At 38.7% G+C, this 23,900-nt stretch overlaps 1 protein-coding gene across 4 annotated transcripts in view; it reads left to right on the top strand.

Annotated features, from left to right (window-relative positions):
* The window catches only part of SMURF2 (SMAD specific E3 ubiquitin protein ligase 2), a 121,240-nt gene that overhangs the window by 36,065 nt on the left and 61,275 nt on the right, over positions 1–23,900 (top strand). For 2 of the 4 annotated variants that reach the window (XR_004430734.1, XM_033183937.1), the window contains exon 2: positions 17,871–17,909. The exons of 1 other annotated variant lie outside the window; for it this stretch is intronic. Coding sequence is in view for 2 of the 3 variants with exons in the window: in XM_033183937.1 (XP_033039828.1) it covers positions 17,871–17,909 (39 nt within the window). In the remaining variant the exon portion in view is untranslated. Of the gene's footprint in view, positions 1–10,741; positions 10,794–17,870; positions 17,910–23,900 lie in introns of those variants that run through there. One more of the 4 variants, XM_033183939.1, reaches the window with a different exon arrangement.

Here is a 23,900-nt window from a genome sequence, read left to right on the forward strand (position 1 = left end):
TCAGGATCACATGCTACAAATGTGGCCACAGATAACTTATACTCTCTATAAACGCTATTTTATTGAGGCAATTATTATTTTCTTTCTTCCTTTCCTTTCCTTTTCTTTCTTTCTTGTCTTGCCCTGGCTGGAGTGCAGTGGCACGAACACACAGCTCACTGCAGCCTTAACCTCCTGTGTTCAAACGATCCTCCCACCTCAGCGTCCTGAGTGCCTGGGACTACAGGCATTTGCCACCATACCTTGCTAATTTAGGAAGTTTTTTGTAGAGATGAGATCTCACCATGTTACCCAGGCTGGTCTTGAACTCCTGGGCTCAAACAGTCCTCCAGCCTCAGCCTCTTGAGTAGCTAGGACTAAGGCATTTGCCACCAAACCTTGCTAGTTTTTATTTTTTATTTTTTTGTAGAGGCCTGGTGTGGTGGCATGCGCCTATAATCCCAGCTACTTGGGAGGCTGAGGCAGGAGAATGGCTGGGACCTGGGGGCTGGAGGCTGCAGTGAGCTGAGATTGCGCTGCTCCACTCCAGTTTGGATGACAGAGCAAGACTCCATCTCAAAAAAAAAAAAAAAATTTTTTTTTTTGTACAGATGAGATCTCACCATGTTACCCAGGCTGGTCTTGAACTCCTGGGCTCAAGCAGTCCTCCCGCCTCAGCTTCCCAAAGTGCTGGGATTACAGGCATTGGCCTCTGCGCCTCACCTAAGGCAGTATAATTTATAGCATTTTGATATCCTATTAAGATTGAAGTAGAACTCTATTGTAGGATTATCAGACTTGCTTTTTAGTCAGTAGTGAGTCATTTGTTGTAGCTTTCTTTTTGCATGTGGTAACTTTCTCTGAAAAACAAGCCATCACAAATTAGTGAATATTGTATCATAAAGTTGTTTAGTAGAACCACCCCGTTATAATTTTAGTTTATTTTGCATATATGTGGATAAACTATGGAGGGAACCATGTCTTCACATTATCAAATATATAGAGACAAGACAATTTATGTTTAACTTAAGCTTTTTCCTATCTACATATAGATTTGTCAAGGATTTTGGTAGATTTTAGATGCTTTGTTTTATATACATACTAACTAGGTGTTTTGAGGGCGTTATGTCCAATTTGGTATCAGTAGATTTTTGTCAGTAATTTTTCCTCTGCTGCTAATGTTGATAAGGATTTGGCATTATGCCTTTCATTTAAACTCTTCATAGCAAGTTAAAAATGGTGATTTCAATAGAACTCGGAAAAGGATGATGTAAATGGCAATATGCCATTATAGAAAGAACCTAGGAAATGTGATATATATTCCTTTGCACTGGAAATTTTACTGGGGAATACTTAAAACTTCTGGCTTGCAATAGAGTAAAAGGGAGGAGCAGTGGAAAAAGGAAACTTTTTGTTTACTGTAAAACAATGCAGTGAATTAGACATAGTGGTGTTAGAACAGGAGTCTAAACATGAGAAATCTAGGCAGATTCCATTGGAATGGTGAGTTATGTTATGACTCAATCTGGAGCCACCTTCTGAAGTCTCATAGTTTCAGTGTTTGCAGTAGTTATTGAATGCCTACTGTGCATTTTTTTCTAGACTCTGGGGATACAGTGGAGATCAAAGTTATATTCTTGGTGTCATGGAACATAATGATCTAGTGAAGGAAGACCTTAGGAACTGAAGGGTTCACTGGCTTAACTGTTTATATTTGAAAATTTTGGGTCTTTATGGATGTTTAAATTTGGTAATTCCTAGGGTTGCTTGGAGAAATGACTAATTCTGAGGCCAGGGTAGGGAACTTAAATGATCCTAGAGCATTTTCCAATATTAGAAAGTTAGAGCTGTCCCTTTCCCCTAAGTGATGGAAGTATGTCAAAGGAGCACACGAACCAATTGAAAGAGCTCCCAGTGGCCAAAACAGGAAAAATGTGAGCAATAAAATAAAGTAGTATTGGATTTTAACCCAAAGTACAAAACAAATATTTATGAGTCCATACTGATATAAATTATTAGATAGAGAATAGACAAATCTCCCATGCAGAATAAGTCCAAACAACTTATGTAGTTATCCCACTCTTAAGGAGGTATAGTATAACACTCTAGTCCTTACGTGTGGGTTTTGCATAGTGACTTCCTTCCAAAGAGTACAGTATAGAAAGGGGGAAAAAAGAGGAATTTTACAGTGGAAAAACTTGACAAACACTACTTTAGCTAGGTCAAGGTTAATATCAACAGCGATAAATCATGTTGATAGTATGTACCCTTGATATGATGTTATGAGAATGGTACCTTTACCTTTGTGGTCTTCCTCCCAACAACTCCTAAACCCCGTCTAATCATAAGAAGTTAGACAAATCCCAGTTGAGGGGCATTCCACAAAATACCTTACCAATGTTATTCCTCAAAACCATCAAAGCCATAAATAACAAGTCTGAGAAACAGTAAGAAAGCCAGAGAAACTGTTACAGCCACAAGGAGCCTTAGAAGATGTTACTAAATGTATTACGGTGTTCTACAGTATGTAAAAAGTAAGGAAATCTGAATAAAACATCAATTTTAATTAATAATGTATAATATTAATGTATAATGTATAAGAATGTATTCGTTCATTAATTGTGACAATGTCCCATATTAATGCTAGATGTTCATAATAGGATAAATGAGTTTGGATATATGGGAACACTGTACTAACTTCGTAACTTTTCTGTAAATCTGAAACTATTCTAAAATAAAAAGTTTATTACATTTATGAATTCCATATTAACCCAGGAATTATTTCAAAAATATGTAGTTATATAGAAGTATTCTTATATATTACAGTGCTTTTTATTTTTTAAAATTTGTTATAATATTTTATTTATCACTTATTTTGGGGACAGGGTCTCACTCTGCCACCCAGGCTGGAGTGCAGTGGTGTAATGATGGCTCACTACAGTGCCTTTTATTATTATTATTTTATTTATTTATGTATTTTTTTGAGAGTCTCGCTCTGTAGCCCAGGCTGGAGTGTAGTGGCGCGATCTTGCTCACTGCTACCTCTGCCTCCTATGTCCCGGTTCAAGCAATTCTTCTGCCTCAGCCATCCGAGTAGCTGGGATTACAGGCACACACCACCATGCCCAGCTAATTTTTGTATTTTTAGTAGAGACGGGATTTCACCATGTTGGCCAGACTGGTCTTGAACTCTTGACCTTGTGATCCACCCACCTCGGCCTCCCAAAGTGCTGGGATTACAGGCATGAGCCACCACGCCCAGCCTATTATTATTTTTTAAGGTGGAGTCTCACTGTCTCACCCACGCTGGAGTGCAGTGGTGTGATCTCGGCTTACTGTAACCTCTAACTCCCAGATTTAAGCAGTTCTCCTGCCTCAACCTCTCAAGTAGCTGGGACTACAGGTGCATGCCACCACACCTGGCTAATTTTTGTATTTTTAGTAGAGAGAGGGTTTTCCCATGTTGGCCAGACTGGTCTCGAACTCCTAACCTCAGGTGATCCACCCACCTCAGCCTCCCAAAGTGCTGGAATTACAGGCGTGAGTCACCGCTCCCGGCCTACAGTGCTTTTTATAGTTGCAGTTTTCTTTCCTATTTGTGTTTGTGGCCTGTGTTTTCAAATTGAGCCTATTTGGAAAGCTAAATACCTTTGCTAAATACCTTGCTCTGTTCTCTTAGTAGATCGTCAGGTATTTGAGTGACTACAGTTTTAGAGTCTGGAAGAATGCAGAAGATGTGGAAGCTTATCTTTGTTTACACTGTTGCAGAAACAAGGCAAATATAATTTTAGAATATTGTGGGACAATGTACTTTTCTATTGTGAATGAGAGAGAAGGCTCAGTGAGATCTGTTATTACGTGAGTAGTTGGGCGCTAAGGAATGGATAAGCAGAGTACTTATGAATAGTTAAGGAAGCCATCCTGATTTGAACATAAAGACTTACTAGGTTAGGGGAAGCAAGGAGTGAGCTGCATGTATCCTTTACCTTTTAGTTTGCTTATCCTTATAACTCATCAGTGGTTTTCTGAGAATTTTCTTTGATTCAACAAGTATTTGCATATTATATTTAAGATATTATATAATAAACTGTAGGAGAGCTTTATAGCTTAATGGGACAGAGGCAAGACATCACATGAATAACAAGCAAAATGAGAAAGCACTATAATAAAACAAGTAGAATCCAAGTGTTGTTGGAGGTTCACGGGAAGGAAGAGATCAAAATCAGACTCAAAAAGAGAGTCAGAAAAGGCTTCACAGACATTTGATGAATGGATAAGATTTTAAGGGCCAGTGGTTGGGATAATAGCATTTAAGGTGGGAAGAACATTATGAATAAAGGCAAAGGCAGAAAAGTCCTGGACTTATTTGAGGGAAGAGGATGAGCTTGTCAGTCTAGGGGTTAATGAGTGAGAAAACAGGAATCATTGGCACTGTCTGAGTGAAGGATTTATAGAAAAATAGGATGGAGCCTGAATTCATAATGCCTAAACTCACTTCCTAGGTGGTGCTTAGGGGTGAGCCACAACATTCACTTACAGTTTTTCTGTGGATGTTAGATAACTCACAAGCTTTAGGGATTAAAGAAAATAATCTGTGTAGAAGTTTTTGACACATTGTAAAGTAGTCTAGATGTATTATTTAAATGTGAACACTGGAAATGGAGATAAGCAGAGGTATGTGACAACCTGATATGATCTGGCAACTGCTTTAGATATGTGAGGTAGTCAGAGAGAGGAAGAGAGATAAAGACATTGCTTTCTGAATGATTGGAAACGTGGTGCAGTTCACAACACTAGGGAGGTCAAAAGGAAGAAGAGCAGGTTCTCTAGGGAAGTTGATGAATTCCATTTTGAATAAATGTAATTTGAAGTGCTGGTGAGGAATCTAAACGGGTATGTGGGTTTGGAGCTTGGGAAAGGAGTGAGGCTAGAGAAACAGATTGGGACTCATTTAACAGCATTTACTGAAAGCTTGCTAGTTACATAAGCCTTGCTATGAATGGAATGTGTCCCCCAATATTCATATGTTGAAGCCTAACCCCCAATGTGATGGTATTTGAAGGTGAGGCATTCGGGAGGTAATGAGGTCATGAGGGTGGAGCCTTCATGAATAGGATTAGTGCCTCTATAACAAGAGACATGGGAGCGATGATGGGGGTCATGCAAGCATACAGGGAGAAGGTGGGAGTATGCAAACCAGGAAGAGGGCCCTCACCAGACATTGACTCTGCTGGTACCTTGATCTTGGACTTAGCCTCCATTGATTTGTGAGAAACAAATGTTTGCTGTTTAAGCCACCTGATCTATGATATTTGTTTTGGTTAAGGCAAACGTCTTGCCAAATTATATTCTTCCTTTTTTTTTTTTTTGAGATGGAGTCTCACTGTGTTACCCAGGCTGGAGTGCAGTGGCATGATCTCAGCTCACTGCAACTTCTGCCTGCTGGGTTCAGGCGATTCTCCTGCCTCAGCCTTCCGAGTAGCTGGGACTACAGGTGCCCACTACCACGCCCAGCTAATTTTTTGTGTTTTTACTAGAGATGGGGTTTCACCATGTTAGTCAGGATGGTCTCGATCTGCTAACCTCATGATTCACCCGCCTTGGCCTCCCAAAGTGCTGGTATTACAGGCGTGAGCCACCATGCCCAGCCGTATTCTTTTTTAATGTGTTTGCAACCTGGTGGGTTAATTTTATTAGAATTTTTATAATTGAGTAATAATAGTAGCCAATTGTTTATTGAGCACTTGCTGTGTACCAGGTACTATTCTTGTGTTCTCTGTGTTTCAATTTGTTTAATCTTTAAAACAGCACTATGAGGTGGCTCTTAGTATCCTCCTGTCCTCATTTTTACAGATGAGGTATCTGAAGCAAAGAGAAGTTAAGTAGTTTTTAGGGTCACAAGTTCATAAGGGATAGCACCAGGTTCACACTCATGCATTCTGACCCTAATTATTTAACTCTTTTATAGTGCTTATAGCTTAACACACTATATTACACTGCCTCTATGAGTGTCTCTAGAAAAAGAAGGTAAAGGAGGGAAACTTGGGGGTGGCCAAAAAGTGATACAAATCTTTTTCTACATATAAAATAATGTTCAGGCTTCATTGCAAGTATATACTTGAACTTTACAATAAAGTTTCCTTCTCTCAGCATCCTTATGAAGAAAGTAAATTGTGTGGTTTAATTTAAATATACAATATTCATCTCTTGAACAGCCATCAGTTGTGAGTGGGTCTGTTTGAATGAAGGAGTCCAGTAGAGAAGGTGGTGACTGAGTCTCCAGCAGCAACAGACAGGATAATGTTTGGTCTGCACACAGCATAGGTCTTTAAGTCATGGTGAATTTTTGAATGGAGAATGGTACTTTATGTATTTTCATCCTCATATAGGAGTAAAGAATTCACAGAAATACTGGTTTAAGATATATAGCTGATCCTTTCAGATAGTTTCTCAAAATAATAGCCTTCACAGAGTGCCTGCTATGTACCAGATACTGAGACCAAGTGCTTTTCTTTTATCTCATACTGAATGTGCTGCTTGGTTTTAGCTGAGCTTTTAAATTATTTATTTATTTATTTATTATAGAGGCATAGTCTCACTATATTGCCCAGACTGGTCTCTAACTCTTGGGCTGAAGTGATTCTCTCACCTCAGCCTCCCAAAGTGCTAGGATTATTGGCATACGCCACCGCACCCAGCACTTTTTTATTTTTAACATGTGAACTTACACCAGGACTTGATTATTAAGTTTGTTAAGTTAAACTTTACTTTAAAATTACCTCTGATCACTATAAATAAAAAAATTATAATTGTGACTAGAATAAAATTTATAATTCTGACTAGATTTCTTTAAAATCTGCATTTATTGTATCAAAGTAGATCTGTTATTGATAAACTTGCACTCAGTGTCTAAAAAGCTTATTTTGTATACTCTCATCTTGTTTTATTAATTTAAAAAGCACGCATGTTTGTGAGAACTTTTTTACCAAAATCTTCATCTTTGTTGAAAAAAATTTTTAAGTAGTTACTTAAAAGTTGTTTGATATGAGTGGACTAGAAAGATCATTTTAAATTTGTTAACTGAAGCAAGGCACGGTGGCTCATGCCTGTAATTCTAACAGTCTGGGAGACTGAGGCAGGTGGATTGCTTGAGCCTGGGCACCATGGCAAGACGCCATCTCCGCAAAAAAATTTTAGACATTAGCAAGCATGGTGGTGTGCGTCTGTAGTCCCAGCTACTCAGAGGTTGAGGTGGGAGGATCACTTGAGCCCAGAAAATTTAACTAGAGTCTGCAGTGAGCCATGTTTGCTTCACTCTATTCCAGCCTAAGTGACAGAGTGAGATCATCTCAAAAAAATAAAATATAATAAATTTTCTAACTGAGAACCAATTTTGCCTTGTTGAAATGTTTAAATGCTGATACTGTTCTTAGTAAGGATAATTACATCAGAACCTGTATCTTTTAATACATCATCAAACATACTAATTAGATTTAACTACTTGCCAGATACTGAATATTTTAAGTTAAACTTAAGGGCCTAGTTTGTTTTGCAGCATGAATGAAATGAATTACCTAAAATTCCTTGATTAAATGACAAGATATTTAGTTAAAAGCAGGGCTAATATGATTGTTGAGGTAAATTACTATATCTATTGAAAGAGGAGAATTCTTAATCTTTTGTAGAACACCCTTCTGTAACCTAGTTTTCAATTAACCATTTTGTGAACCTGTGTCACCAATAATTGCTTTACCTGGACTAAGATTTTATTTTTATTTTTATTTTTTTAGACAAGGTCTCACTCTGTTGCCCAGGCTGGAGTGCAGTGGTGTCAACATGGCTCACTGCAGCCTCACAGGCTCGGGTGATTCTCCCACCTTAACCTCCTGAGTAGCTGGGACTACAGGCACATACCACCATGCCCGGCTATTTTTTTTTCTTTTTTTTTTTGTTTTTTTGTAGAGATGGGGTTTTGCCATGTTGCCGAGACTGGTCTTGAACTCCTAGGCTCAAACCGTCAGCCCACCTAGACCTCCCACACTGTTGAGATTATAGGCATGAGCTACTGTGCCAGCCTAGAGTTAAGATTCTTTAAAATGAAGTACTAGCCTGAGAGAGTATGTTTCACTCTATGTGGTAGTTGAATTTGGGTTCTAGAATTAATCTACTTGAGTTGGAATCTCAGCTCTAGTTCTTTATTTTATTTTATTTTATTTTTGAGACAGAGTCTCACACTGTTGTCTGGGCTGGAGTACAGTGGCACGATCTCAGCTCACTGCAACTTCCGCCTCCCGGGTTCAAGTGATTTTTCTGTCTCAGCCTCCTGAGTAGCTGGGACTACAGGCACCTGCCACCATACGCAGCTGATTTTTTGTATTTTTAGAAGAGACAGAGTTTCACTATGTTGGCCAGGCTGGTCTCAAACTCCTGACCTCATGATGAGCCCACCTCAGCCTCCCAAAGTGCTGGGATTACAGGCGTGAGCCACCGTGCCTAACCAACTCGAGCTCTTAAAAGCATAATCATTGATAAGTCTCTATGCCTGAATCTTAGTTTCCTCATCTCTAAAATGACGGTAGTACTACTACTTATTTCACAGGGTGGTTGGTGTGTACTTGCACATAGTAAATATTTGATAAATGTTATCCAATATGTTTATATTCTTTCCTAAAAACATATTTTTATTAAATGTACTACATGTAAAAGGACTTTACTCTTAAAAGTATATTAAGAAAATATTTTCTAAGCTGGATGTGGTGGCTGATGCCTGTAATCCCAGCACTTTGGGAGGCCAAGGCAGGTGGATCACTTGAGGTCAGGAATTTGAGACCACCCTGGCCAACATGGTGAAACCCTGTCTATACTAAAAATACAACAATTAGCCGGGTGTGGTGGCGCATGCCTGTAATCCCAGCTACTCAAGAGGCTGAGGCACGAGAATCGCTTGAACCTGGGAGGCGGAGATTGCAGTGAGCTGAGATCGCGCCATTGCACTCCAGCCTGGGCAATAGAGCGAGACTGTCAAAAGAAAAAGAAAAAGAAAATATTTTCTTATCCATCAATAAATACGTTTACATGATCTTTAATGGCTGTGTAATGTTTCAACATGCTATTTGGTATCATTTACTTAACTGATCATTTTTATGTGTATAGAATTATATGTGATACATTTGCTCATTTTAACATTTTGTAGTAACACCTTGAATGTGAATCTTTGTGTGATACTCTTGTTTCAAGCAACAATAACTAAAACACATACAAAAATTGTGTAGAAGTTTTCTGTAGAACTTAAATTTCATTTTCATCTCATGTTTAGGGGTTGAGTTGGAGGCTGATTCTCAGAGCAGAAAGATGTAAATTGCTGTCATGTGCCACTAGTGGGTCAGGGAATGGTGTCCATCAGTTGATACTTCTGAAGCACTGGGCCATCTGCTGGGATTTGTATAGGAATGTTATCCTGAACTTCAGTTTTATTTTACAATGATAACATAAGTTTAAAGAACATGCAGAGAAATCTGTGTTCAAAAGCATTTACACTACTTTTGAGTTGCAGAAACAGTATTACAAAATCTTTTTGTGGGGTGAAGGAAGATGGGATGTCTGAGTATTTTTTTTTTTTCTTTCTTTCAAGCAGTCTCATTCCAATCAGCAGTGTAATTGGAATGCAACTCCAATCTGGAGGAGGAAGGGGAATTTTTGGCAAGGATATACTAAGTAGTTGGGAGCTTTATTCACATTAAGCATAGATAGCCATTCATTATGAATACAACTCAGTAAGAACAAGCATGGCATTCTCTTTCTACAACTGTGATTTACTCTGATACTATTACCTGGTTTGTTGCATATAGATAACTCCTCTCGTATCAGAAAAATAAATTATTGACCTAAATGAAAATGGTAGTATTTATTGCCATCTGTACTTCTGCAAATGGTTTTCTCTAATCGCTGCCTCAAATGAAATACAAGATTTCCATGAAGTTTAAACCATATCTTGAGAATACAACAATGAAAGGCATTTATGACATGGTATTTGAATTTTACCTGACCTGTGAGCTCTGAGAGCAAAGGACCATGTCTTATTTATCTTTGTATCTGCAGAAACTGTCATAGCACTTGGCACAAAGTGAGTGTTCAGGAAATGTTGAATGAGGTAGTGAATGATGTGGAAGTATTCCCTTCTCCCTAAGTATCTCAAGGTGATCACACCTGCATCCATGTGAAATACAGAAGCTTTATCCAGTATGACTTACGTTAGCTTATTTTGATCATCTTTGCTAATCATTTCAAACCATCTGTCTGAAAAAGGAGTGAATACAAATCGCTAGAACAAGCTAGGTTCTGGGAATATAGACTTAAGAATGAGAAATGCTTTGAAGGAATTTCAAAAAAAGTAATTGAATTAATTCAAATACTTCAGATTTTTGTGCCTTTCTTTATATAATTTCAATTCCATATATATAAGCTTACTAAACATTAAAGATATTGAAATACTGATAGCTGTCTAGGACAGTGGCCCTCAACCCTGGGCCATGGGCCACACAGCAGGAGGTGAGCCAGTGAAGCATCATCTGTATTTACAACCACTTCCCATCGTGTATTACCACCTGAGCTCTGCCTCCTCTCAGATCAGCAGTGGCAATAGATTCTCATAGGAGTGTTAACCCTGCTGTGAACTGCGCATGCGAGGGATCTAGGTTGCCCCTCCTTATGAGAATCTAATGCCTGATGATCTGTCACTGTCTTTCTTCACTCCCAGATGGGACTGTCTAGTTGCAGGAAAACAAGCTCAGGGCTCCCACTGATGTTACATTATGGTGAGTTGTATAATTATTCTATATATATTACGATGTAATAATAGAAATAAGTGCACAATAAATGTAATGAGATTGAATCATTCCCAGAACTCCCTTGCCACCCCACACTGGTCCATGGAAAACTTGTCTTCCATGAAACCAGTCCCTGGTGCCAAAAAGGTTGGGGACTGCTGGTCTAGGGGAAAGTCTGTACCCATAGCCTTTGTTTTGTCCTCACCCACCTAATAAGATTTCTCTCCTGTTATTCCCTTCCTGCCCAGTGTTTCTCAACATTATTTTTACCTATTTTCTTTAAGAAACATTTAGAAAACAAAAATGAAACTTCTCCCACACTGCCACCCCTCCCTAGTCCCATGAGTCCTAGTCTTAGCTCTACTTTCCATAGTTTCTATTACAAAAGATGAGAGATTAATTTTCTTCTAACATAAAATTATAATATTGTATATACATTTTCCAGGAGATTCTGATACCTCCTTAGTTGAGAATTTGCTGTGGTGACATAATCAAGAGTTTGTCATATTGAAATTCATGGATTCTTTGAGCATTTACCAATCTTCTGTGATTAGAACAGAGAATGAAAAGAGCAATGGGCTGTGGTTCTAGTCCCCAAGGTACATTCCCAAGAAACAAGAACAGTGCAGTAAAGCCTCCAGGATGTGAAAATAATTTATTTTTACAGATAAATAACATTACCAGTTCTTAGGTCATGTTTTCACAGTCTTCCTTTTAAAAGTTACAAATGAGAGTTTTTGCTTCCAGGGCAGAAAGTCATTTAGACAAGAACTTGCTGAAACTGCTTAGATCCAGCATGAAGCATAGTGGTCTGACCAATCCTGATATTATTTCTTTGTTTTAAGTTAATCTTGTTTCTTCTAGAATGCTAATGTTATTTTCCTTAATCTCTTGATTACTAAAATGCAATTTCTCTTCATAAACTTTGGACCTGATTTTAAAGTTCTTTGTTCTTTTGATTTTTCAATTGTTCTTTGAAACTGAATGTTATACATTTTGTGATTTTTTTTTTAAGAATTGGTTAAACATGACCGGATAAGTATGTTTTAAGTAAAGAGAAATGATAAAAATAAGATTTTTTTTGAAAGGTGGAGGGGGACAATGTCTCACTCTGTTGCCCAGGCTGGAGTGCAGTGGTGTGATCTCAGCTCACTGCAACCTCTGCCTCCCAGGCTCAAGTGATTCTCATGCCTCAGCCTCCTGAGTAGCTGAGACTACATGTGTGTGCCACCACACCTGGCTATTTGTGTGTGGTGTGTGTGTGTGTGTGTGTGTGTGTGTATTTTTAGTAGAGATGGGATTTTGCCATGTTGCCCAAGTCTCAAATTCCTGCCTCAAGTGATCTACCCTAAATAAGATTTCTTAAATCAAAATTACGATTATGTGAGGATTGGCCATTGTTATATAGTATAAAAAGCCCTCTTTTCAATGAAATTATTTATTTTAGAGTCTATTTCATTCATTCAACAGATATTTATTGAGTACCTATCAAGTGCCAGGGATAATGTGTGTTTGGCGCAGGGGATATGAAGAGATGAGGCAGGCATGATTCGTGCTGTATGGAGTTTATCACCTCCACAATGATAAACAACATTCCAAACTTAAACGAGAACAATAAAATGTGATAAGTGTTTATGGTAAGTAGGAGCTTCTGTGAAAATACAAGTGGGGAAGACTTGAGAGAAACATGTTCTAAAAGGCATCCTTCCCTTTTGAGACCAGAAGATGAGTAGGTGAAGAAGCCTAGGAAGAATGTTTCAGGCAGAGAGGATGGCACGGAAGGCTGTGGGTGAGAGATATACATTTGAGAAAGTAAAGGTTCGTATGGCCGGATCTTAGACTTGAGGGCCTGGAAGGGAGCTGTGGTGTTGAAAATGAGGTCAGAGAGGTGAGCAGGAGCCAGGGCTTGAAGGGCATTGAAGGCAATATAAGTTTGGGCCAGAAGACCTTTGAAATGTTTTAAGGATCTTAGAAGGGGAAGTGGATGGAAAGACTTAATAAGATTTTTAGATCACTTCAGGTCCAGCGTGGAGAACTGGAGGGAAGTGAGGTTTTGAGGCAGGGGAATGTTGTAATTACCTAGATAGTGGACGGTGGACCAAGGTCTTGGCATCGGTAATAGACAGAAGTGGACAGATGAAGGATATTTCCGGGGTAGAATTGCTGAGAATTGTAATTGTCAGGTTTTTGGGAGGGAAGACAGTGAAGGTTGCTATGGAGATTTCTGACTTGGGTAGTGGAGTGGAAAGGAAGGCTATTTATTGGAAAGAAAGTCAACTGGAGGGAGGAGCAGGTTTGCGGGGAAGACATGATTTTTTTGGGGGGGACGCATATTTGGTTTGTGGACCTGGAGTTCAGGAGAGACCTAAGGATCGGGTTTTATGAATTTAGGTATCATGATAACCATAGAGTAAATGGTAAAGACCAGAGAGAATATATGGAAAGGTGGCTCTTCGAATTTTATTTTTTGAGAGAGAGGAAGAGTTCTGTCATTCTGTTAAGCTGTGAACTCTCTCCCAGGAAAAATGTGGATTCTCTCCCCAGAAAATAAACATATATGTAATAGTTTACATATAATTGCAAGGTTTACAAAAATGGACACTATGATCCTCAGGTTACAGAGTAAAATAAGAGAACCTAGGGCAAAACCCTGAAGAACTTCAAGTTTTTAGCATAGCAAGATCTGGCAAAGAGAACTTAGAATGAGTTTTATGCTGTGTAGAACCAGGTGAATGTGGTGTTAAATAGAACTGGAAGAGAGGCGTTCTGGAAGAAGGAATAGTCAACAGTGGCAAATGCCCATGAGGGGGTCAAGTGCCATAAAGAGGGAAAAATATCCATTGTATGGACTTGTTAATTAGGTCTCCCGGGCTTTATAGCAGCGGTTCAGAGGCAGTGGTGAGGGAGGAAGCCAGATTGCAGTGGATCAAGGCATTAGTGGGAGGTAAAGAAGTAGAGTCAAAAAGTGTAGGCAGATCTTTTTAAAAAATTTTAAAATTATACTTTAAGTTCTGGGGTACATCTGCAGAATGTGCAGTTTTGTTACATAGGTATACATGTACCATGGTGGTTTGCTGTACCCATCGACCTGTCATCTACATTAGGTATTTCTCCTAATGCTATCCCTCCCCTAACCCCCTACCCGCCAAGAGGCCCTAGTGTGTGATGTTCCCCTCCCTGTGTCCATGTGTTCTCATTGTTCAACTCCCACTTATGAGTGAGAACATGCAGTGTTTGGTTTTCTGTTCTTGTGTGAGTTTGCTGAGAATGATGGTTTCCAGCCTCATCCATGTCCCTGCAGAGGACTTGAACTCATCCTTTTTTATGGCTGCCTAGTATTCCATGGTGTATATGTGCCACATTTTCTTTATCCAGTCTATTATTGATAGACATTTGGGTTGGTTCCAAGTCTTTGCTATTGTGAATAGTGCCATAGTAAACATACGTGTGCATATGTCTTTATAGTAGAATGATTTATAATCCTTTGGGTATATACCCAGTAATGGAATTACTGGGTCAGATGGTATTTCTGGTCCTAGATCCTTGAGGAATCTAGGATGTCTTCCACAATGGTTGAACTAATTTACACTCTCACCAACAGTGTAAAAGCGTTCCTGTTTCTCCACATCCTCTCCAGCATCTGTTGTTTCCTGACTTTTTAATGATCGTCATTCTCACTGGCGTGAGATGGTATCTCATTGTGGTTTTGATTTGCATTTCTCTAATGACCAGTGATGATGAGCTTTTTCTCATATTTGTTTGCTGCATGAATGTCTTCTTTTGAGATGTGTCTGTTCATATCCTTTGCCCACTTTTTGATGGGGTTGTTTGGGTTGTTTTTTTTTTTTAATTTAAGTTCTTTGTAGATTTTGGATATTAGCCCTTCGTCAGATGGATTGCAATTTTTTTCTCCCATTCTGTAGGTTGCCTGTTCACTTTGATGAGTTTCTTTTGCTGTGCAGAAGCTCTTTAGTTTAGTTAGATCCCATTTGTCTATTTTGGCTTTCGTTGCCATTGCTTTTGTTTTAATCGTGAAGTCTTTGCCCATGCCTATGTCCTGAATGGTATTGCCTAGGTTTTCTTCTAGGATTTTTATGATTTTAGGTCTTAACGTTTAAGTCTTTAATCCGTCTTGAGTTAATTTTTGTATAAGGTGTAAGGAAGGAGTCCAGTTTCAGTTTTCTGCATGTGGCTAGCCAGTTTTCCCAACACCATTTATTATGTAGGGAATCTTTCCCCCATTGCTTGTTTTTGTCAGGTTTGTCAAAGATCAGATGGTTGTAGATGTGTGGTGTTATTTCTGAGGCCTCTGTTCTGTTCCATTGGTCTATGTATTTGTTTTGGTACCAGTACCATGCTGTTTTTGTTACTGTAGCCTTGTAGTATAGTTTGAAGTCAGGTGGTGTGATGCCTCCAGCTTTGTTCTTTTTGCTTAGGATTGTATTGGCTATGAGGGCTCTTTTTTGGTTCCGTATGAAATTTAAAGTAGTTTTTTCCGAATTCTGTGAAGAGAGTCAGTGGTAGCTTGATGGGGATAGCATTAAATCTATAAATTACTTTGGGCAGTATGGCCATTTTCATGATATTCATTCTTCCTATCCATGAGCATGGAATGTTTTTCCATTTATTTGTGTCCTCTCTTATTTCCTTGAGCAGTGGTTTGTAGTTCTCCTTGAAGAGGTCCTTCACATCTCTTGTAAGTTGTATTCCTAGGTATTTTATTGTCTCTGTAGCAGTTGGCTCTTTTTGTCTGTTATTGGTGTATAGGAAAGCTTGTGATTTTTGCACACTTATTTTCTTTGAAGAAGTTTCGTTATGAGGGGGAAGAAGTAGATGATGGCTGAAGGGAGGCTTGGGTAAGACTTGAGTATGTTTAAATGCTGACAAAGTAGTTAGAAAAGGGGGCAAGATAGAGGATATGTATAACAGCTGTGAAGATCCCCAAGAAAATGGTGTTTTGGATATGAGATAGAGGATAGTCTTAGGAGAGTAGACATTGTCAGTGGAAGGAAGGAAAAAAAGAAGGAATATGCAGGTTTAGTGGCAGTGTGTTGGAGGAGATCTCATGTTTTCTCTTTCTCTGAAGTCAGATGTGAAATCATTTCACTTCATGAATCATAGGATAGTGGTTTGTTTAAAAAAATCATCATTACCTCATTAAAACGGAAGATTGTAATTTAGATTTTTTTTGTGTTACATGTGTATTGATCCTAAATATTCTATTCAATTTATATTATGACAAAAGTTTGGGAGGAGTTCTTCTAAATCCAGTTTGTGATTTGTTATTCTTAGTTATGGCCCTAGTTTTCATGATCAATTGAGTTTTTATATTTTTAAGAACAAAACTCTAAGACATGGCCTAAGGGACTCTGCCTAGTATATCAGTGTCTTGTGCTTACTTAATAATTTTATTTATTTACTGATGACATCTGTCTTCAAAAGGTTTTTTTGTGTGAACCCTTACAGTGATTAGTTATATTTATTTAGATTCATTCCCAAGTTTATGTCAAATGAGCTTTTATACACTAAACTTCCAGTAACTGTAATTCATTTAAACTGTTAGTAGAAATGGATAGAAATACCAAACATTACATTCATAGGTATTTTATAAACTAAAATTTACATATATGAAAATTGGTGTTTTTCTTTCTCTTGTATCAAGTTTGAGTTAAAGAAGTTTTAAGTTTATGACTCTATAAGCTTGCTTGCTTGCTTATTTATTTATTTATTTATTTGAGACAGAGTCTTACTCTGTCGCCCAGGCTGGAGTACAGTGGTGCAATCTTGGCTCACTGCAACCTCCACCTCCCAGGTTCAAGTGATTCTCGCACCTCAGCCTCCTGAGTAGCTGGGATTACAAGCGTGCGCCACCACACCCAGCTAATTTTTGTATTTTTAATAGAGACACAGTTTCACCATGTTAACCAGGCTGGTCTCAAACTCCTGACCTCAAGCGATCCACCCACCTTGGCCTCCCAAACTGCTGGGATTATAGACATGAGCCACCGTGCCCAGCCTGTAAGCAGTAATTTTAAAATTGATATGTAACTCATATACTATAAAATCTATCCTTTTTTTCCTTTTTTTTTTTTTTTTTTGAGAAAGAGTCTTGCTCTGTAGCCCAGGCTAGAGTGCAGTGTAGCCTTGGCTCACTGCAGCCTCCGCCTCCCGGTTCAAGTGACTCTTCTGCCTCAGTCTCCCGAGTAGCTGGGACTACAGGCGCACACCACCACGCCCAGCTAATTTTTTGTATTTTTAGTAGAGACGAGGTGTCACCATATTGGCCAGGCTAGTCTCGAACTCCTGACCTCGTGATCCGCCCACCTCAGCCTCCCAAAGTGCTGGGATTACAGGTGTGAGCCACTGCACCCGGCCAAAATTTATCCTTTTTAAAGTGGGCAATTCAGTATTTTTTAGTATGTTCACAAGGTTGTGCATCCATCCATGTAAGTAATTTAATGTATGGTAACTTGGAAAATGTGGATTTGGGATATCTAGTTTTAATATATTAACTTAAAATTCTTTAAAGATATAGTAGACATATCTTGTCATTTAACTGACTATTTAGGATAAGGTAATTTGATTTATCCTATGAAGTTTCTGTGACATTTAGATGGAGAACAGAATGTTATTTAAAAAAAAAAAATCATCTATATCAGGAAAGCTTTATCTTTATGTTCCTCTTCAGTATACAATTATTTCATCCTTAAAATAGATATAGCAACCTGACTTTACATATCTCCTTTGAACTATTTTTCCCATTGCCACTGAGTTTCTCAGAGAATAGATCTTGATGGAAGATAGGAATTGAATTTCTATCTTATTATTAGAATATCAGATTTGTAAACTTTCTTGCCCTCAGTTATTACTGGTGATCATTGCTAAAGTTGCAACCACTGGTTCAACTGTCTTTTGTTTGCTAGTTTGAAAGTTTGTGATCATGTTTCATACCTTGCTATAGTTAGGGTTTAACTATTCACTGCTGTTTTCAGTGTTTTAAAATGTAACAGTACACTTTTAACATTTTAATTTTTCCCATGTATTTTTTGTTTTTTTTTTTTACAGTACTCTGTGCAAAAAACCTGGTGAAAAAGGATTTTTTCCGTAAGTAAATTAACTTTAAATCTTGTGTATTGTATGTAGATCTTTGGGAACAGGATTTTCAGAGTTCTCTGGTTTAGGGGTTCCTCGATTCAGAAATATCGTCAGTGTTATTTTATTATGAATGCTTTGGTTCAGAGCCGTTTGGCATCATATTTTTTTTTAGAAGGTTTTGTGCTTTTTAGCCTTAACCCTTTCCTTTTAACCTCTCCCATGTATTTATGAGAATGTGTGTATATGCAGGTATGTAGATGCAGATGTGTGTAATGTGTATTGAAGGTGTGCATACTACTAGAATCCTAGGAAAGGTTTAAGAGATTATTTTGTGAACACTTTTTTCCTTTTGAAAATTTCATAGGAAACTGTATTCATTCAGGATTCATTGGAATGTAGAAAAGTCGTTGAGCCTGCTTGGAATTTCCAGAGTGTAGGAAAGAAATCTCTGCCACACTTGATCCTAGATGCTCTTACGTCTCAGATTCCAAAGCAGATGTTTGGTTCCCATATGTGCATTATATTTACCAGTCTGTTGTGATTTTTTTTTTTTCTGGCTTTATTTAGTACTAAGTTTTGTGAGAGGGGATTGGGAAGTACCCAGCATGTATATTAACAATCTTTATTCTGTTGTACCTCTAAATTATTGCTTAAAAATGATACAATTTTTAGTAAAAAAACAAAACAAAACAAAAAGCTTCTCCAGCCAACAACACTTTGTATGTAAAATATTTGAAATTAGAATAGAGACGATTCATTAAATTTTTAAATTCAAGTCACAGGCTATGTGTGCTGTTTGATTTTATGTGATAGTAGATGATTTTTAGGGGTTTGATTAAAAGAAATGAGATATATATATATATATATATATTTCTTTTTAGAGACAGAATCTTGCCCTGTCACCCAGGCTGTAGTACAGTGGCATAGTCATTGCTCACTGCAGCCTCAAACTCCTAGGCTCAAGGGATCCTCCTACCTCACCCTCCTGAGTAGGTGGACTGCAGGCACACTTCACCACGCCTAGCTAATTTATTTATTTATTTTCTATTCTTTGTAGAGACAGGGTCTTGCTGTGTTGCACAGGCGGGTCTCAAACTCCTGGCCTCAAGTGATCCTCCTACCTCAGCCTCACAAAGTGCTGGGATTACAGGTGTGAGCCACTGTGCCCGGCCAGTATAATTTAAAATTACACTTAATTTCATTCCACTTGAAATTTTATTATTTTGAGTTTTTCTAGAGCAGAACTTAAAGTTTATAAAATAACATCTTATAAAACTATATAGTTATAAATATTTATGGTTATCTTTCTGCTTACATAAGAAAGCAAATAGGATAATTTGGAACATAGGACGAAAATTATAAGCAGTTTAAATTTATGTACCATGTGCCTTCTCCCCAGAAGCTTGTCACAGTAGAAGGTCCCAGTGGCCACAGAACTCCCCGTCTCTCCCTGTTGCCGCCAATCACTGTTATCTCTGAGGTTGCTGCTCACTTCCTACCTCATCCTGTTGCTACTGAGGTGTACTTTTTTTTTTTTTTAACCTTCGATAAGGTTGATCTAAGGTAGGATTTGTCCTAGTGGGCCTGAAAAGTGGCACATAGGGTTACACAAGGAAAAAAGGGAGGGAAGTAAGAGGAGCACTTTTTTTTTTTTTTTTTTTTTAAGACGGAGTCTCACTCTGTCACCTAGGCTGGAGTGCAGTGGTGTGATCTCGGCTCACTGCCAATTCTACCTCTCGGGTTCAAGCGATTCTCCTGCCTCAGCCTCCTGAGTAGCTGGGATTACAGGTGCACGCCAACACGCCTGGCTAATTTTTGTATTTACTAGTAGAGACGGGATTTCACCATGTTGGTCAGGCTGGTCTCGAACTCCTGACCTTGTGATCCTCCTGCCTTGGCCTCCCAAAGTGCTGGGATTATAGGCATGAGCCACTGCACCCAGCTGAGAGGAGCACTGTTACAGCTGCTTCTGTAGCCTCTAAGACAACTGCTCCGGTTTTGAAGATAAAATCTTCAGTTTTGTCTCCCAGCTTTCCTTTTCAAATTTCCTTCCTCTAGAGTCCCAGGACACAGCTTCTCTAATAAAATATCCAGATATCCTTACCTAATTTTTCCTAGGAAATCTAGAGGAATCATATTTTAATGTTTTATAAACCTTAGAGAGCTGATTGTTACCCCTTATATGATCTTTGTCCTTAAATTGTAAGTGAAAGAAAGAAGGAAATCTTTTCCCTTTTTCATTGGTGTAGGCAGTAAAAATTGATAAAAATTCTAAGAGTGTGAACTTGCTTTAGGGATAAGATTAGAGGAAACAGTGTGATTATCTTTAAAACTTAGAATGGGAGACTCTTGATGGCCTGGAAAGGGAAACAGGAACAGTAGGGCTTCAGAGGGGAGTTAGCCAGGGATGGAAGTTACCTCCCAGGTTCACACTGGCCAAGGTACCAGGTCCATTCTGTGGTAGATTTACATGTATACTTACAGAGATTTTTGACCTGTTAAGGGTGGCCCACGTTAATTTCAGAGACAGTAATTTCTAAATTCTTCAATTAAATAAAAATGAATGTGTGTTTGTTGATCAGTGCACTTATTAATAGTAAAATATAGTTAAATTTTTGCTTGTGGTTCAATTAAAATTGTATTGAATGAGAAAAGCAAATTTTAATACCAAGTATGACTATAGGGTGATGAAATAGATATGTACTTTTCATTGCAGGAAAAAATACACTGCCATGTGTTGTCTTTTGTAGAGTAATTTGTATGTGAGATAATACTGTTTACTGGGTGCTATCCTTATTGAGAAAAGTTTTATTAACTCATGTTTTTGAACTGTTTTCAAGCTTATTGGCTTTTAAAAATAAGTCACTTCTCCTTTCCCCCAGAATTTTAGCAGGAAAAATTTCAAACATAAAGCAACAGATAAAAGAATTTTATAGTAAAGATCCACCATGTAGATTCTACCATTAACTTTATCATGTATTTACCCATTTATTCATTATCTGTTTTTTGTTTTTTTGTTTTTTTTGTTTTTCTGATGGAGTCTTGCTCCGTCCCCAGGCTGGAGTGCAGTGGTGATCTTGGTTCACTGCAACCTCTGCCTCCTGGGTTCAAGCAAGTCTCCTGCCTCAGCCTCCTGAGTAGCTGGGATTATAGGCATGTGCCACCACACCCAGGTAATTTTTGTATTTTTAATAGAGACAGGGTTTCACCATGTTGGCCAGGCTGGTCTCAAACTCCTGACCTCGTGATCCTGCTGCCTTGGCCTCCCAAAGTGCTGGGATTACAGGCTTGAGCCACTGTGCCCTGCCTTCGTTATCTGTTTTATGTGTGCTTTTTATATGAAAAGGAGTGTTTTCATTACTGTCAGATTTGTTCTTCTGCAACATTTAAAAAAAGATTTCTGTGTAAGGTAATGTGTTAAGGTATTTTATAGGGGGCCAAACTGAAGTCATTTAGAACCAAGATGAGTTGGCTAAATTTTTTTTTTTTTCTTGGCCCAATTGAAAATAAAGCTGTTTTCTTTGGAAGGTAACACACTTTTTACTTGAAAATGTTATTTTATTATTATTTGCAGCTTTTCAAGTGCATTTGTGTAGTAAGGAGGTTTTTGAGCTTTAGCTGTTTTATATGCCTCAGAAATAATGGAGAATTGAGAAAAAAATTTTTTTTTCCCTTGAGACAGAGTCTGTCTCTGACACCCAGGCTGGAGTGTAGTGGCGCGATCTCGGCTCACTGCAGCCTCCGCCTCCCATGTTCAAGCGATTCTCCTGCCTCAGCCTCCCAAGTAGCTGGGAATACAGGCATGTGCTACCACACCCGGCTAATTTTTTGTATTTTTAGTAGAGATGGGGTTTCAGCGTGTTAGCCAGGATGGTCTCGATCTCCTGACCTCGTGATCCGCCCACTTCAGCCTCCCAAAGTGCTGGCATTACAGGCGTACGCCGCTGTGCCTGGCTGAGAAATTTTTTAAAATGCAGAAAGTTCTCTAGCCACTTTGTATTTACCACTAGATGTCTCACTAACTTCAGAAAACCTGATAGCTTTTGACCATATTAGAGTAACTTGGCTCTCAAGTTAAATTTTTGTAGAATAATATAATCAGGTTAAGTTGAAACCTATGTATTTTTTAATTAAGGTATTGAACTTGTATTTTTGTTTATTGTGTTATTTAACAGAAAGGGAACATAAAAGGCTGTGACTTTCCTACTTAATTAAGGATCTGGAAGCCACATTTTGTATGGAAAAAATTGTTTTTCTTTTATTATTTTTTTAATTTGAATAGGTGTTGGGGGAACAGATGGTGTTTGATTACATGAATAAAGACTTTAGTGGTGATTTCTGAAATTTTGGTGGACCCATCACCCGAGCAGTGTACACTGTACCCAGTGTGTAGTCTTTTATCCCTCGCTACCCGCCACCCTTTCCCCCAGTCCCCATAGTCCAGTGTATCATTCTTATGCCTTTACATCCTCATAGCTTAGCTCCCACATGTGACTGAGAACATACGATGTTAGGTTTTCCATTCTTGAGTTACTTCACTTAGAATAATAGTCTCCAGTTTTATCCAGGTTGCTGTGAATGTAATTATTTCTTTTTAATGGCTGAGTAGTATTCCATGGTGTATATATGTATATATGTGTTTGTGTATGTGTATGTATATACACATATGTATATATATGTATATATACATATACATATATGTATATGTGCACATATATGTATATGTAGATATACATACACACACCACATTTTCTTTATCCGCTCATTAGTTGATAGGTATTTGAGCTGCTTCAATATTTTTGCAGTTGTGAATTGTGCTGCTACAAACGTGTGTGCAAGTATCTTTTTCGTATAATGACTTCTTTTCTTCTGGGTTAATACCTAGTAGTGGGATTGCTGGATCAAACGGTAGATCTACTTTTAGTTCTTTAAGGAATCTCCATACTGTTTTCCGTAGTGGTTGTACTAGTTTACATTGCCACCAGTAGTGTAAAAGTGTTCCCTTTTCACTGCATCTATGCCAACATCTGTTATTTTTAAATTTTTTGATTATGGCCATTCTTGCAAGAGTGAGGTGGCATCGCATTGTAGTTTTGATTTGCATTTCCCTGATATTTAGTGATGTTGAGCATTTTTCGATCTGCTCATTGGCCTATCTTGTTGATATATCTTTTTTTGAGAATTGTCTATTCATGTCCTTAACTCACTTTTTGATGGGATTGTTTTTTTCTTGCTGTTTTGTTTGAGTACTTTGTAGATTCTGGATATTAGTCCTTTGTCAGATGTTGTTTTTCTTTTTTTTTTTTTTGAGATGGAGTCTTGCTCTGTCACCCAGGCTGGAGTGCAGTGGCCGGATCTCAGCTCACTGCAAGCTCCGCCTCCCGGGTTCACTCCATTCTCCTGCCTCAGCCTCCTGAGTAGCTGGGACTACAGGCGCCCGCCACCACGCCCGGCTAGTTTTTTGTACTTTTTAGTAGAGATGGGGTTTCACCGTGTTAGCCAGGATGGTCTCCATCTCCTGACCTCATGATCCGCCCGTCTCGGCCTCCCAAAGTGCTGGGATTACAGGGATTACAAGCTTGAGCCACCGCGCCCGGCCCAGATGCCAGATGTTGTTTTTCTTTTTTTTTTTTTTTTTTTTTTGAGACGGAGTCGCGCTGTGTCGCCCAGGCTGGAGTGCAGTGGCGCGATCTCGGCTCACTGCAAGCTCCGCCTCCCGGGTTCCCGCCATTCTCCCGCCTCAGCCTCCGAGTAGCTGGGACTACAGGCGCCCGCCACTGCGCCTGGCTAGTTTTTTGTATTTTTTAGTAGAGACGGGGTTTCACCGTGTTAGCCAGGAGGGTCTCGATCTCCTGACCTCGTGATCCGCCCGCCTCGGCCTCCCAAAGTGCTGGGATTACAGATGTTGTTTTTCTTAATCCTTAATTTTTTTTTTTCCCCTGAGATAGGGTCTTGCTCTGTCAACCAGGTTGGAGTGCAGTGGCATGATCATGGCTCACT

Source organism: Trachypithecus francoisi, unplaced genomic scaffold (genome assembly GCF_009764315.1).
Source record: "Trachypithecus francoisi isolate TF-2019V2 unplaced genomic scaffold, Tfra_2.0 Lachesis_group20, whole genome shotgun sequence".
Lineage (NCBI taxonomy): Eukaryota > Metazoa > Chordata > Mammalia > Primates > Cercopithecidae > Trachypithecus > Trachypithecus francoisi.